The sequence below is a fragment of the Drosophila arizonae genome, chromosome 5 (genome assembly GCF_054131065.1).
Source record: "Drosophila arizonae isolate 15081-1271.41 chromosome 5, UAZ_ARI_1.0, whole genome shotgun sequence".
In the NCBI taxonomy this organism is placed as follows: domain Eukaryota; kingdom Metazoa; phylum Arthropoda; class Insecta; order Diptera; family Drosophilidae; genus Drosophila; species Drosophila arizonae.
This window is the reverse complement of record NC_142925.1, coordinates 2,397,517-2,409,305: the sequence shown is the minus strand read 5'-3', so window position 1 is coordinate 2,409,305 and position 11,789 is coordinate 2,397,517. Positions and strand designations below refer to the sequence as shown.

Below are 11,789 nucleotides of genomic sequence, written 5' to 3'. Positions count from 1 at the left end.
AATAATTAAAACACACTCAATCTTTGGAGTTTTCGATAGATTTTATTGAATGTATTATACATGTAGACAAAGAAACTAAATAAAGGAACTAAAACACGCGACTCTATGATTAACATCGAAACACTTTCAATTGACAATTCTGTAGTAGATACAAGAATATATAAATTTACAAGTCACACATGTAAACATTATGTATATGTATATGTTGTATATATCGTATGTATATATGGTATATATAGCTGTGGGATATCTTGTAGATTTTCAAATACATTTTATTGTCATTGCTTTCAATGGTTTGTCTGGATTCCAGCACGGATCTTCGAATGCTTTTCTAAAACCCTACAAAGTACAAATGCCGTCTATATTCGCCTTGATCAGAGTAGCATTAATAAGTATATATGTATATATGTGTATATTATATATGGTATGTATGTTGGGCTCACAAGTCTGAACAACTCGGATAGCTAACTAAAATTGTATATTAACTAAGTAGATGATTAAGAAAATAATTTAAGCGAGATTCTATAGGTATGTATATATTTATATATGTCTATCCATAGGTCTCTAGAGGCCGGGCTTGGTCTTGTCCACGCTGGTGCCGCTCACCGTGCTGCCGTCCTCCGAGGAAACGGGGCTGGGGCTACGTGGCTCCGATACTGTTGGAATGGGACTGGATATGCCGCTGGCAACTACATCGTCCGGATTACAGGGTAGCTCCTGAAAGGCACATTCATATGCACATATATAGATACGATTCGGGGTTTATCTAATCTGCAGCACTCACCTCATCAGCTTCGGTCTTGGTGGTGACGGCGTCCGACATGCACTGCTGCGGCGCATCCTTGGCGTTCTCAGCCCATTTCTTCAGGTACTCCACCACATCGGAGTGGTTGAAGTTTTCGGCCTCGTCCACGGGCAGATTGCCCCAGCGATCCTTGGGATTGTGTGGCACATGGCACTGCTCCAGCAGGAACTTCACGCACTCCAAGTGCCCTTCGGAGGCGGCCAAGTGCAGGGCGGTGCGGCCATCGTAGTCGGCCAGGGTGATGTCCATGCCGGACAAACGGTGGCGACGCAGAGCCGTGACATCCCCGCTGGCAGCGGAGAAGAGCAGATTGACAATGGACAGGCCCTTGGTCTCGTAGCGATGCTTGCGCGGATCCTTCTTGTTGGACAGATGCTTCAGGTTGTCGTAGCGATGGAAGTTGAAGGTGTTGACCAGCTCCTCGCAGAACTGCAGGCCGCGCACCGTATTGCCCAGCTGGTCCAGAGGCGGCGACCAGGCAAAGATGCCCATCACATTGGGAATGACCAGCATCATGCCGCCGCTGACGCCCGACTTGGCTGGCAGGCCGACCTTGAAGGCGAACTGTCCCGAGTAGTCGTAGGTGCCGCACGAGTGCATTATGGAGAGCACATCCCGGATGACTTCCGGGCGAAAGATCTTCTCCTCGGTGGTGGGACAAATGCCGCCGTTGGCCAGGCTGGCGGCTATCACAGACATCGCCTCGCAGTTCGTCTCCATGGAGCAGCACTGGAAGTAGTAGTCCATCACCTCCTTCAGGTTTGTGCGCTTCGGGAAGCATTTGTTCTCGCGCATATAAAAGCCCAGGGCGTAGTTGCGATCGGCTGCCTCGCGCTCTGAGAGAAATACGGCATTATTGAAGCCAATGTACTCGCCGCCAGACAGGCGCTTGAACCAGGACATCGTGTAGTCAAAGATCTCCGCGGAGGTCATGTCGGGCTTGACCAAGGCGCTCATCAGCGAGCAGGTGAGTATGGCGCCTGCATTGATCATCGGATTGTGCGGTTTCTCTGTGGAGCAGGAGCAGGAGTAGGTTAGGGTTAGCTAAGTCCCAGCATGGAGCATGCTCAATGCCAACTCACTATTCTGATCGAGAACGAGCTCATTGAAGATGCGGCCACTTGGCTCCTGGCCCACGAACGAGTGCACCAGCTTGGGTCCCAGCTTCTCTAGGGCGATGGCATAGGTCAGTGGCTTGCTGCAACTCTGCAGCGTGAAGGGCTCCTCGACATCGCCAATGGAGAAGCGTTGTCCGTCCACTGTGCAAATGCTGACGCCCCAGAAGTTGGGGCTGTAGCGCGCCAGCTGGGGAATGTAATCGGCCAGCTTGCCGAGAGTGTTGGACTTGCAGCGATGGTAAATTTCCTCAATGTCCTTGACGAAGCTCGCGAAGTCCGGGATGACAAACTGCTGACGGAATGCCTTGGCAATCAGCACAATGTTCGGCGAGACCACGCTGAAAACGAAGCAGAGAAAAGAATAATGAAGGATCATGGATCGGACTGGGCCCAGGCTAGACTTACGCCTTGAAGGTCTCGCGGTTTAGATGCTGAGTCTCGGCCGACGAGCCCGTCTCGTAGTTGTTCAGCTTGTGCACCTTCTTCAGGTTGTCCATGAGCTCGCGCACGCGCGGATCATTGCGCCGTATGCCCGTGGTCTTCAGTCCGGCCAGGAACTTGCCCATGGATATGAGGCCCGTCTCCTCGCTGGCAAACATATCGAAGAGCACATCCTCCGCGTTGCGCTGCTCCTGCTCGCGATGGCTAAACGAGAAGAGGGTTTACGGAATTCATTAAGAGTTGGCCAAAACTTCGTTAAGAGACGGCGGGAAATCATTTAGCATGCTTGTGTGGAAAAAAAAGCTAGAAGCTACGGCGATTTACTTAAACTACAACTATAGGTAAAGCTCTAAACAAAACAAGTGTGGGCAGGTGATAATACGAGCAAACAAACGTCTAGACCTGGCTACAGTTCAGCTACAAAGGTCTAAATATAGAGCCAGCCAGAGTTGCCAGGCTGCGCCTCGTCCGCGTCAAATTGATCGAAAACAAAAGGAAATTAAATACAAGAAATCTCAATTATCAAATAAATATACACATATATATATATATAGTTCTTGTCAAATTCCAATTGAACTCAATTAAAGCACAAATTGAATGCGTCGAAAGTTACGACTAGAGTTGATCAAGCAATAAATAAATATATACATATATAATTGTTGTGGCGCTATATATCAACTAAAAGCGAGTGGTATAGCGGAGTCTTTGGCTTGTTTGCCGGGGTGTCACAAAACTAAATCGAAAAGCATATAAAACACGCAGGGAAACACCATCCAAAATTTACTCACGGCCTTATCGAATAGTTGCGTCGCTGATTTCTAAGGAAATAAAATATATATAGCAAATATATATATAATTATCTATGTATGTGAATATGTGTAGTGGGGGTCTGCCATATGTTGTGCTATAAACGCAATTGTGGACTGAGAGGGTGTGTCACTGTGTGGGTTTGTTTGCTATTTATATGATATACTACTCATAAAGGACCCATTAGATACACTATACCCATTATACATGTCCTGAATATCGTTTATATACCATCTGGGTATCCTATTAATGGCCTATATATTATATAGGTACACTCTATCCTAGGTATATACCTTATATGTATCCAATAGATGACCTGTAAATACCCTACATATACTCTATATAACGCTTATTTATACCAGTGGGCTGCCTTCATATGCCTATATATAGTAATTAAGTTGTATAGCATCCTATAGATGTCTTCTATAGGATACCCCACACATGAGCTACAGCCCATATATGCATTATCTGGCTGTCCTATAGAGGTTCTCCAGATATAGCATAGGTTTACGCTATAGCTTCCCCACATATGCCCTGTATGCATACCATATCCTATATCCTATATATATATAGGATATAGGTGCTATACAGACGCCCTATGTATACCTTCGCTGCAACCCGATGTATACCTGATTATCGCCGATATAGTGCGCACTATGGTGCCGCGACGATTCTGCAGCGAGATGCCCTCGATGATCTCCTCGATTATGGCCGCTGTCTCGGTTGTCTCCTGCTCTTTGTTGTGCCTATAGATCTCCTCGCGCTCTTTGGCCTCGCCGTCCTCGCTCTGGCGCTTCAGCGCAACTATATCCTCCGTTATCACCATGGCGTATGCGTAATATTCTGAACCTAAAGCTCAACTGTGTTGCGGCTACGCGACGATCGGACATTTTATACATTAGCCAAATGTGTGATTTTTATTGTTGAACGAGCGAGACGGCGAGCGAGAGAGCGAAGGAGAACGAGAACGAGAGTGAGTGAGAACGAGAGAGACAGACGGTGCGTCTGTGGGTGAAAAGGCGCTAATTTCTAAATCATGTTATTGCCAATAAAATAAATTAATTAACTCCCCATTCAAAGTATGTAAACACCCGCAGCTATTTGCCTTTGCCGTCGTGTGTAATATTGTGCCCATTATTGGCATATAATGTGTATGGATATACCATATCACGTATATGGTTAATGTCTGCTCGCAATATGCTCGGCCAGATAACGCACCCAGATCGCAGGCTTATCACAGGGGCTCGTCTTCGGCCTGAGTCACAATTCACAATTCACAAAGCACAAAGCACATTTCGCAGTTCACAATTGTTTGTTACCTGATGTACTTGGTAATCACTTTGATGAAGAGGGCCTTTTGGCTCTTGGTGCAGATGCCCGCCACCATTTCGGCGATGATGTTCGCATCGATCAGGTCGGCGTCGTCTTGCACGGGATTCGGCTGGGCGCCAGCTTTAATCTGCTGTTGCTCCTCCTCCTCCACCTTGTTGGCGTTCTGCTTGACCAGCTCGATCAGCTGGTCGCCGCTCATCGACTTCAGGTCGTCGAGTATCTTCTGCCGAAAGGTGTCCTTGAACTGGTCCGCCTCCTCGGGCGTGTACCCGTCCAACGGCAGCGGCGCCCGCTCCGTCGCATATTGCAGCAAACTATAACCGCGCTCCCCCATTTCAAGCTGGTTTCTTTCCAAATGATTCGCGAAAATTCGCTGTTGAAAAAGACACGAAAATGTGCTCGAAGCTGCCGACGATGCCGAAATGAGCGCCACAGCAATGGGGCAACAGTTTTATATAGTAGTTGGCAGAGCATACGGCATACGGCCCATTGGTCGCCCACAAATCAAAGTGGAGCGTATTTCGATCTTATCTTCATTTAATAAATGTATGTTAATTTATTTTTATACCCCTACACTGCGTTCAATTAGCGGCTGAGCGCTTGTGCGCTTAAATTTTGGACAGCAGACAGACAGACAGCAGCAGTAGAAGCATTCATTGATGTCGAGTGAATATTTAAGGACCTATACCTTATGTACATAGAGAGCGAGTAAGTCCTTTGGAAAGATTCCTTTATATATACATAAAGAGTAACTGCCTTAGAAAGATTTGTTTGCTGATTTTCGTACTCTAGTTTTGCCTTTTTTATGAATATAAATTTATGATAATTTAAGTTTAGTTTATTTAAATTTTGTTTAAATTTGTTGTATTTAATTAGAATATTGACCGATTTAATTTTTTTAATATTTTTTATATCTTTTTAGTATTTATATATTATATTAGATTTTTGCAAACATTTTCAATATATTGTTAATTTTATTTTATTTACTTAGATATATTAAATGTAATATATAATTTTTAAAATTTTTTTGTAAATAAAAAAAATATTGAAAAATTTTGTATTTTGTTTTTATTTTTAATATTTAATAAATTATTTTATTTATCTTTTTGTATGTTTATAGATTTTTTATTTAAAAATTTGTTTTATTTATTTTCTATTTTTAATTTTTTAATTAATTAAATTTATTTCTTATATGTCTTTTCTCTACTTTCCCGCCCATATTTCAAATTCTTAGGCATAATCGCCTCTTAAAACAATTTCTATGTTGAAACTCCATCCTATTCAACATAGATAGAGCTTCATTTAATCCTTTACAAAACAGAGCATCTTAGAGTTGTGTGCATGCAATTTCACAATCCCTTGCATCATATAACAATTATGAATTGTTGAAAAACAAAAACATCTTTCATATCTTATATTTGCTTTTGGCATGCAGCCCAAAGCAAATGCAGACGCAAAGGCAAAGGCAAAAACAAATAGCAGAAAAACAAGAAGCAATTTGCTCAAAATAATGCGTGCAAATGTGCAAGGTAAATATTTTTGCAAAAGTATATAAATATATATTATATTATTTGACTCTTTTCTGGTCTTGTTCATATTCGTTATATATTATATTATATATGTATATATATTAGAATTCACATCGATTTTTTTGTAATATCGCTAATTGTGTAAATCAACTGCTAAGCCTAAAAATAGCTCGATCTATAAATGGAAATAGCTTTGTTAAGACAATTGGTAACTAGCACCAAGTGATCTATTAGAAATGGCCTATACATATAGCAACTATATATTTGCCACGTGGCAAGCCCCCTGAGGCCCAAGAGCTGCGCGGGTGCCGAGGGGCGTGGAAGCTGGGCCTGAGGCAGGTGCCAAATGCGAAATCAAATATTTTTGAGAATATTTTGTGTAAGTGCGAAATGTCTTATATATACGCATACATATATCTCTATGTGTGTGTGTGTGTGTGCATGTATATCTTTGACTTATTTGTGTGTGGCCAAGTGTGTGCGAACTTACAGTTTGGCATTCTCCTCGCAGGGCTTCTGTCCGGTGCTGGTGTCGTAGAAGGATAATTTACGATTGGCAAAAACCAAATTCAGCAACGGCGGCGTACGTAGTTTTCTCTGGAAGATATACAAAGCATATTCTGCATAAATACAATAATCGAAATATGTGTGTAATGTGAGGTGCCAAGCACGTATCCCTGACATATTTTCACAGTTATTCTATTTGTTGCTCACGTACGATTGTTCTCAGAGTTTGCGACATTTCGAGAATCGAATTGCAAATGCTAAGTAAACAACATAACGGTCTACTTATATACGAGGCATGGATGGGCTTTGGCTAGCATTCATTCATAACTGTCATTGGTCAATCTAAAAGCTATTTGCTGGGCTCCTAAAATGCTGCTACACTTTTCCACTTGGGCTAATCTCACCTTCAGCATGCCAGCAATGGCGTGGCAAGCATTCACAGTTAGTGGACAAACGGACACGCAAATATAAAACATAATGGAAAAGTATTAAAATTTATAAACTGTTGAGCAAATTTTGTAACATTTTTCAAAGTGTGCTTTGTTCATGTCGAATGCCAGCAGGTCCACAATGGACAATTGATCGATGTTGTCCATATTCTCGCTTTACTTTATTCCTTTTAACAAGTTTTTTGTTGGCTTTTATATTTAGATTTATTTCTGTTAATTTGTAGCTAAACATTTTTTGTTGTACAATTTTCTATCATGTTTCATTTGCCGAGCTTCTCTTTCTAGCCGAACTTTTGCTAGCAAGGCTGCCATTTTGAGCACTTATATGCATAATACATATAGTATATATGGCATATATAGTATATTTCAAATATTTCGCATCTGTTTAGTTGTTTAGGCTGCTGTCGATGCTGTCAAATATGTGACAATGGCTATGCAGATGAGCGTTGGCTTTGTTTCCCTTCGCTAAGCCAAGGAGTAAAAGGAGGAGAACGATACAATTGTTGTTTGCTAAGTGTGCGGATGATAGATGAGTAAAGAGACTATATAGAACTGTTATACAGACAGTCCGCTCAAGTCGTGAACTGCTTTTCAGCAATAATAGACAAAGGCATGGCCTTTTAGACTGCAGAACTTAGATTTATTTATTTACAACATATATATATTTTTTAAAATTTATATCTTATTTAAATATAAATTTCTTATGAACACAAATTTTAATACATTAAAAAATTATAATTACAATTTTTATTTTTCTTAAATTGTATCTAACAATTCCATGTATACCCAAAGAAATAGTATTTCGTATTGATCCCATTTTGCTTCCGCATTTACCCAATTAAATTTTAATAAATAGCCAAACATGGCAACTGTCAAAGTATTTTCACCTGATAAATTAACGCTTAATTTGAAATCTGGCCAAGACAATTCTTTTTAACCAAATATGGCTAGACAGCAAAAATGGCATCGCCTCCCAAGGGTCAATCTATTTAGGCTTAACGCCAGACTCTATATAATATTCACTGTTATTTCGTCTGCTATGAATTTCGCTTTCTTATTCTTGTATTTGTTTCAAATGTATCAGCATTTAATTAAAAAGTGTTTTTGCAAGCTATTTTAAGCGACTTGACGTGCTATCAGGAGTGATTAAAACCCATTCCCGAGACAGTTCAAAATAGATTGTCTTATCCAATTTACTGAGCAAATTGTAATTGAACACCTGGCCATGGATGTGGGATTACTGGAGCGTGACATCAGCTAACAGTGGATGAGGCCAAGTCCAAGCTCTAATGCAAGTCCAACAACCAACAACTGCCTGACAACAAATTCAGCCCAATTTGCTAATTGAATGTGCAAATAATTGATAATGTTAAAAAAAAAATAAGAGTGAATAGATTATTTCTTCTATTTTCTTTTGGAGCTTTTTTCGCAGACGCCTCAAAAAAAAAAAAATAAATAAATTCTAAATACTTTTGATTTGCTTACGAAATTGTTGTTCTTAGGTCCGAAATAAATTTTTTTTTTTTTAAATCGGGGGCTTGGCAAACAGAGTCATGTGAAACGGCGGGAGATAAGAACTGAACTGGGAAAGTGATTATGCATAATGATAATAATAATGATAATAACTGACTGTATTAACAATGAGGAAAGCCCAGCTGTTGCTGCCAAATTATTCTTTTAATTATAATATTTTTTATAAATAAATTAAATTTTATTATTGACAGCTTTCATTTGAATGGAACAGTATCCGCCAGATATTGACGCACGCAGTTGGATTTTATAAATAAACAAAAGCAACAGCAAATAATGTATGTACTTAAAACATGACGATATAGAGAGACACACACATATATAAATACATACATACATACAAGCTCTTCGATTTGTTTTGCTTAATTTTTGCAAACAAATATTTATAAGATCATCTGCACTCGCTCTCTCGATCTGCCAATCTCTCAATTTCATTCCCTCTCTCTCTCTCCCTCTCTCAGCTCTAGTTCCATGTGATTTGCTAGCTGTGAGGGGCTTGTTTTTCGGCGTGCCAAAAAAAAAATCTATTAACACTCGTAGCACATATCAGCTCAGGGGCCAGACATATTTATGTATGTAGGTATATATATGTACATACATACATGTGGGTAGCAATGTGCTTTAAAATATATTCATTATTTCTCCCATGGCAACGGAGCGGTATTCGGCATTAAAGTTTCAGCGTCAGGTAGTAACAGCTAGCAATGGAGCCCCGGGGGAAAAATACTTAGCATATGCTCACATATTTTCTAATACAATATATGTATTTGGAGACAGAGATAAGGGATTAAATATGTATGCTATACAATTGGGATCATAAAAAGAGCATTGGCATTGAATTTGCATTTTTTGTAAAGATCTTAAGATCATTGGCTTATGTAGAAGGTATATACACGATTACACAAAAATATTTATCACAGATAGTAGACAGAACTTATAGATCATGCTACATAATTTAAGTCTTATATAGCAATAAGTAGTAAGAGCGGCACTCGGACTGGGATTTGTAAGAGCGGAAATGTCGCTCTACCTATGCTCGCTCACCTTCCGTATGCTTGCGAGCATTTATAGTACAATGAAAGGACGACATTGAAAATGCATGAATGAATATTTCATATGGATTATCATATAACATATATGTACAACAATAATAAATATATCTATACGACTTAGATCACATATGTATTAAATGCAATGCAAGTATCTAATTAATCATATTAATAATGAATATCATGTAGGCCATATAGATCTCACAGATCATAAATGTCTTAAAAATCATATTTATTGTGGAAATTTTTGCAGTTCATGATTAATGCTGATTTATAATCAATAACCGCTCGCTAAGACATTTAATATTTATTTCTTTAGTATCTATGACGCATACTTGTATAAGAATTATTACGTATACGACATCTGTTTGAACTTTAGGACTGATATCATTCAATATCTCATTAGATTAGATTTTTGTTTAATTCATTAAATTTCAAAGGTTGAATTCTATTTTTAATATAAAGTTGCTAAAAATGTACCTAAGTTCCATCTTCGTAATCTTGAAATATTTTTGTCAATGGCCGAAGCTCAAGAAGTTCTAAGATCTTCGAAAAAGACGCAAATCACTTACAAAAATTTATTATGTATGTATAACCCATTTAATTATCCATTCATTCACTAAAATGTACGAAACCACTTGACTATGAATAACGCTCTATCTCTTTCTCTTTGTTTCCGCTAGCCCAGTCCAACCTTACCCCTTTTATTTCTGTCTCTTTCTATGCCTACGATAGCGCATAAACAAAATTCTCGCATTGTTTTTTTTTTCTAGAATTCGCATGTTTATACATATATCAGATTTGTATATATAATTGTGTATATTTGTATGTTACTAGAGCCCTGTATGTATATGTATGTGTATAATATATATATACATATATTAGCGCTTATTGGGATTTCTTTTTTGTGACATTTTTCTCGTGACTTTGGCATGTGGGGCGGTTCGAGTGTCGTATTAACACATATCATGAATCATAAATTTTGGCCAGAGTAAATGTTTCGTTAATACGTATCATGTCAATATCGGGCCATATGTAATCAACATCTAATATAGCTATAGTAATTGTAATTGTATTAAGATGTGACGAGATCATAAAATACTGACAAAGCGACGTCATGATTAATTTCCCAATGTGATTTTCCGGTAGTCATCGCTGCACACAGCAGATGTACCCACCTGATAAGATAAGTAAATGAACGCATGATATAAACCTGAACTTCTATTATATTTCGGGCACGTAACTCTTAGGTAAATAGATAAGAGCGCCGACTGACTATACACTTGTGTATATACTTGGACAGATTACTGTCTGGCGACGAAATACTTCTATGTAAGTTCAGACTTATGAAAACAGTCTCGATTTCATTCGGCGAATTTCGCCATTTTATAGTATCTGGATTAGGCTGGGCATGTGGTGTAAAAATCGATAGTAATGCGATGTGAAACGCAATCACGAAACGCCTGTTGTGGCGTCAACCCCCAAAAATAAACAATGAAGGAAAGTCGAATGGATGATATCAGCTGTTTCCGCTTCGGCTACAGGAGCCTTGCCCACTCACCTCAGATGCGATTTTCTGCTGCACATCGAGTCCGCGATGCCGGAATTTGTCGCGTTTCAGTAGGTCCTGCTCGCTGTAGACATCGACATCGATCTGGCCATTGCCATTGGCCTCGTTGAGGTCGAGGGATGTGGCCGTTGCCTTGCTGCGGCACTGCACCACTCGGCCAGAACACGCGCGACCCTTGGCCGTGTGGCTGCTGAGCAAACGCAAATTCAAATTCGCAAGCGTTGGCACACCTTTAAACATTATCACAATAAGACAAACAGCTGCTGACGACTTTTCTTGTTGGGGGGGACAAAACGCTTAACTGTAAACTGTTGTTTGAGGTGCGTGTATCTTTATCTGGCTCAATTCACTCTGCTGCCTCTGCACATGCGTTCTCTGTGACGGCCCACAAGGTACTGAAATGACGGCTGGCCGCAGTGCTAAACACATAATCAGCTCAGCTGGCAGCAGCGAAAACTGCGTTAACGACGACGACGTCGCCGGCGTTGAGACTTCTTTCATTTTGCGTGGCATTGTTTAGCTTGTGAGTAACCAATGTGACCCGGCAACAGAAAGAGTCCGCGAGAGACAGAGAGAGCGAGCGAGAGAGAGCGGGTAATACAGAGTGTGCTGAAACCGCGTGGGCGACACGTTCTCAGCTGACGTAGTTGGG

The 11,789-nt window shown here is 40.1% G+C and overlaps 1 protein-coding gene across 9 annotated transcripts; it reads right to left on the bottom strand.

Moving 5' to 3' along the window:
• Window positions 1–22: 22 nt before the first annotated feature.
• On the bottom strand, window positions 23–11,543 carry GLS (glutaminase). 9 transcript variants are annotated; one of them, XM_018013116.2, is made up of 7 exons: window positions 11,129–11,543; window positions 6,523–6,629; window positions 3,153–3,182; window positions 2,329–2,568; window positions 1,888–2,261; window positions 785–1,815; window positions 23–717 (listed from the first exon to the last, which is right to left on the bottom strand). In XM_018013116.2, the coding sequence occupies exons 1-7, from the start codon at window positions 11,375–11,377 to the stop codon at window positions 565–567; spliced, it is 2,184 nt and encodes a 727-aa protein (XP_017868605.1). In that variant the 5' UTR covers window positions 11,378–11,543; the 3' UTR covers window positions 23–564. The 9 variants fall into 9 exon arrangements, with proteins under 9 accessions (XP_017868605.1, XP_017868609.2, XP_017868611.1 ...); XM_018013120.2 differs by lacking the exon at window positions 11,129–11,543 and adding an exon at window positions 6,944–7,102; XM_018013122.2 differs by lacking the exon at window positions 11,129–11,543 and adding an exon at window positions 6,751–6,905.
• Window positions 11,544–11,789: the final 246 nt, after the last annotated feature.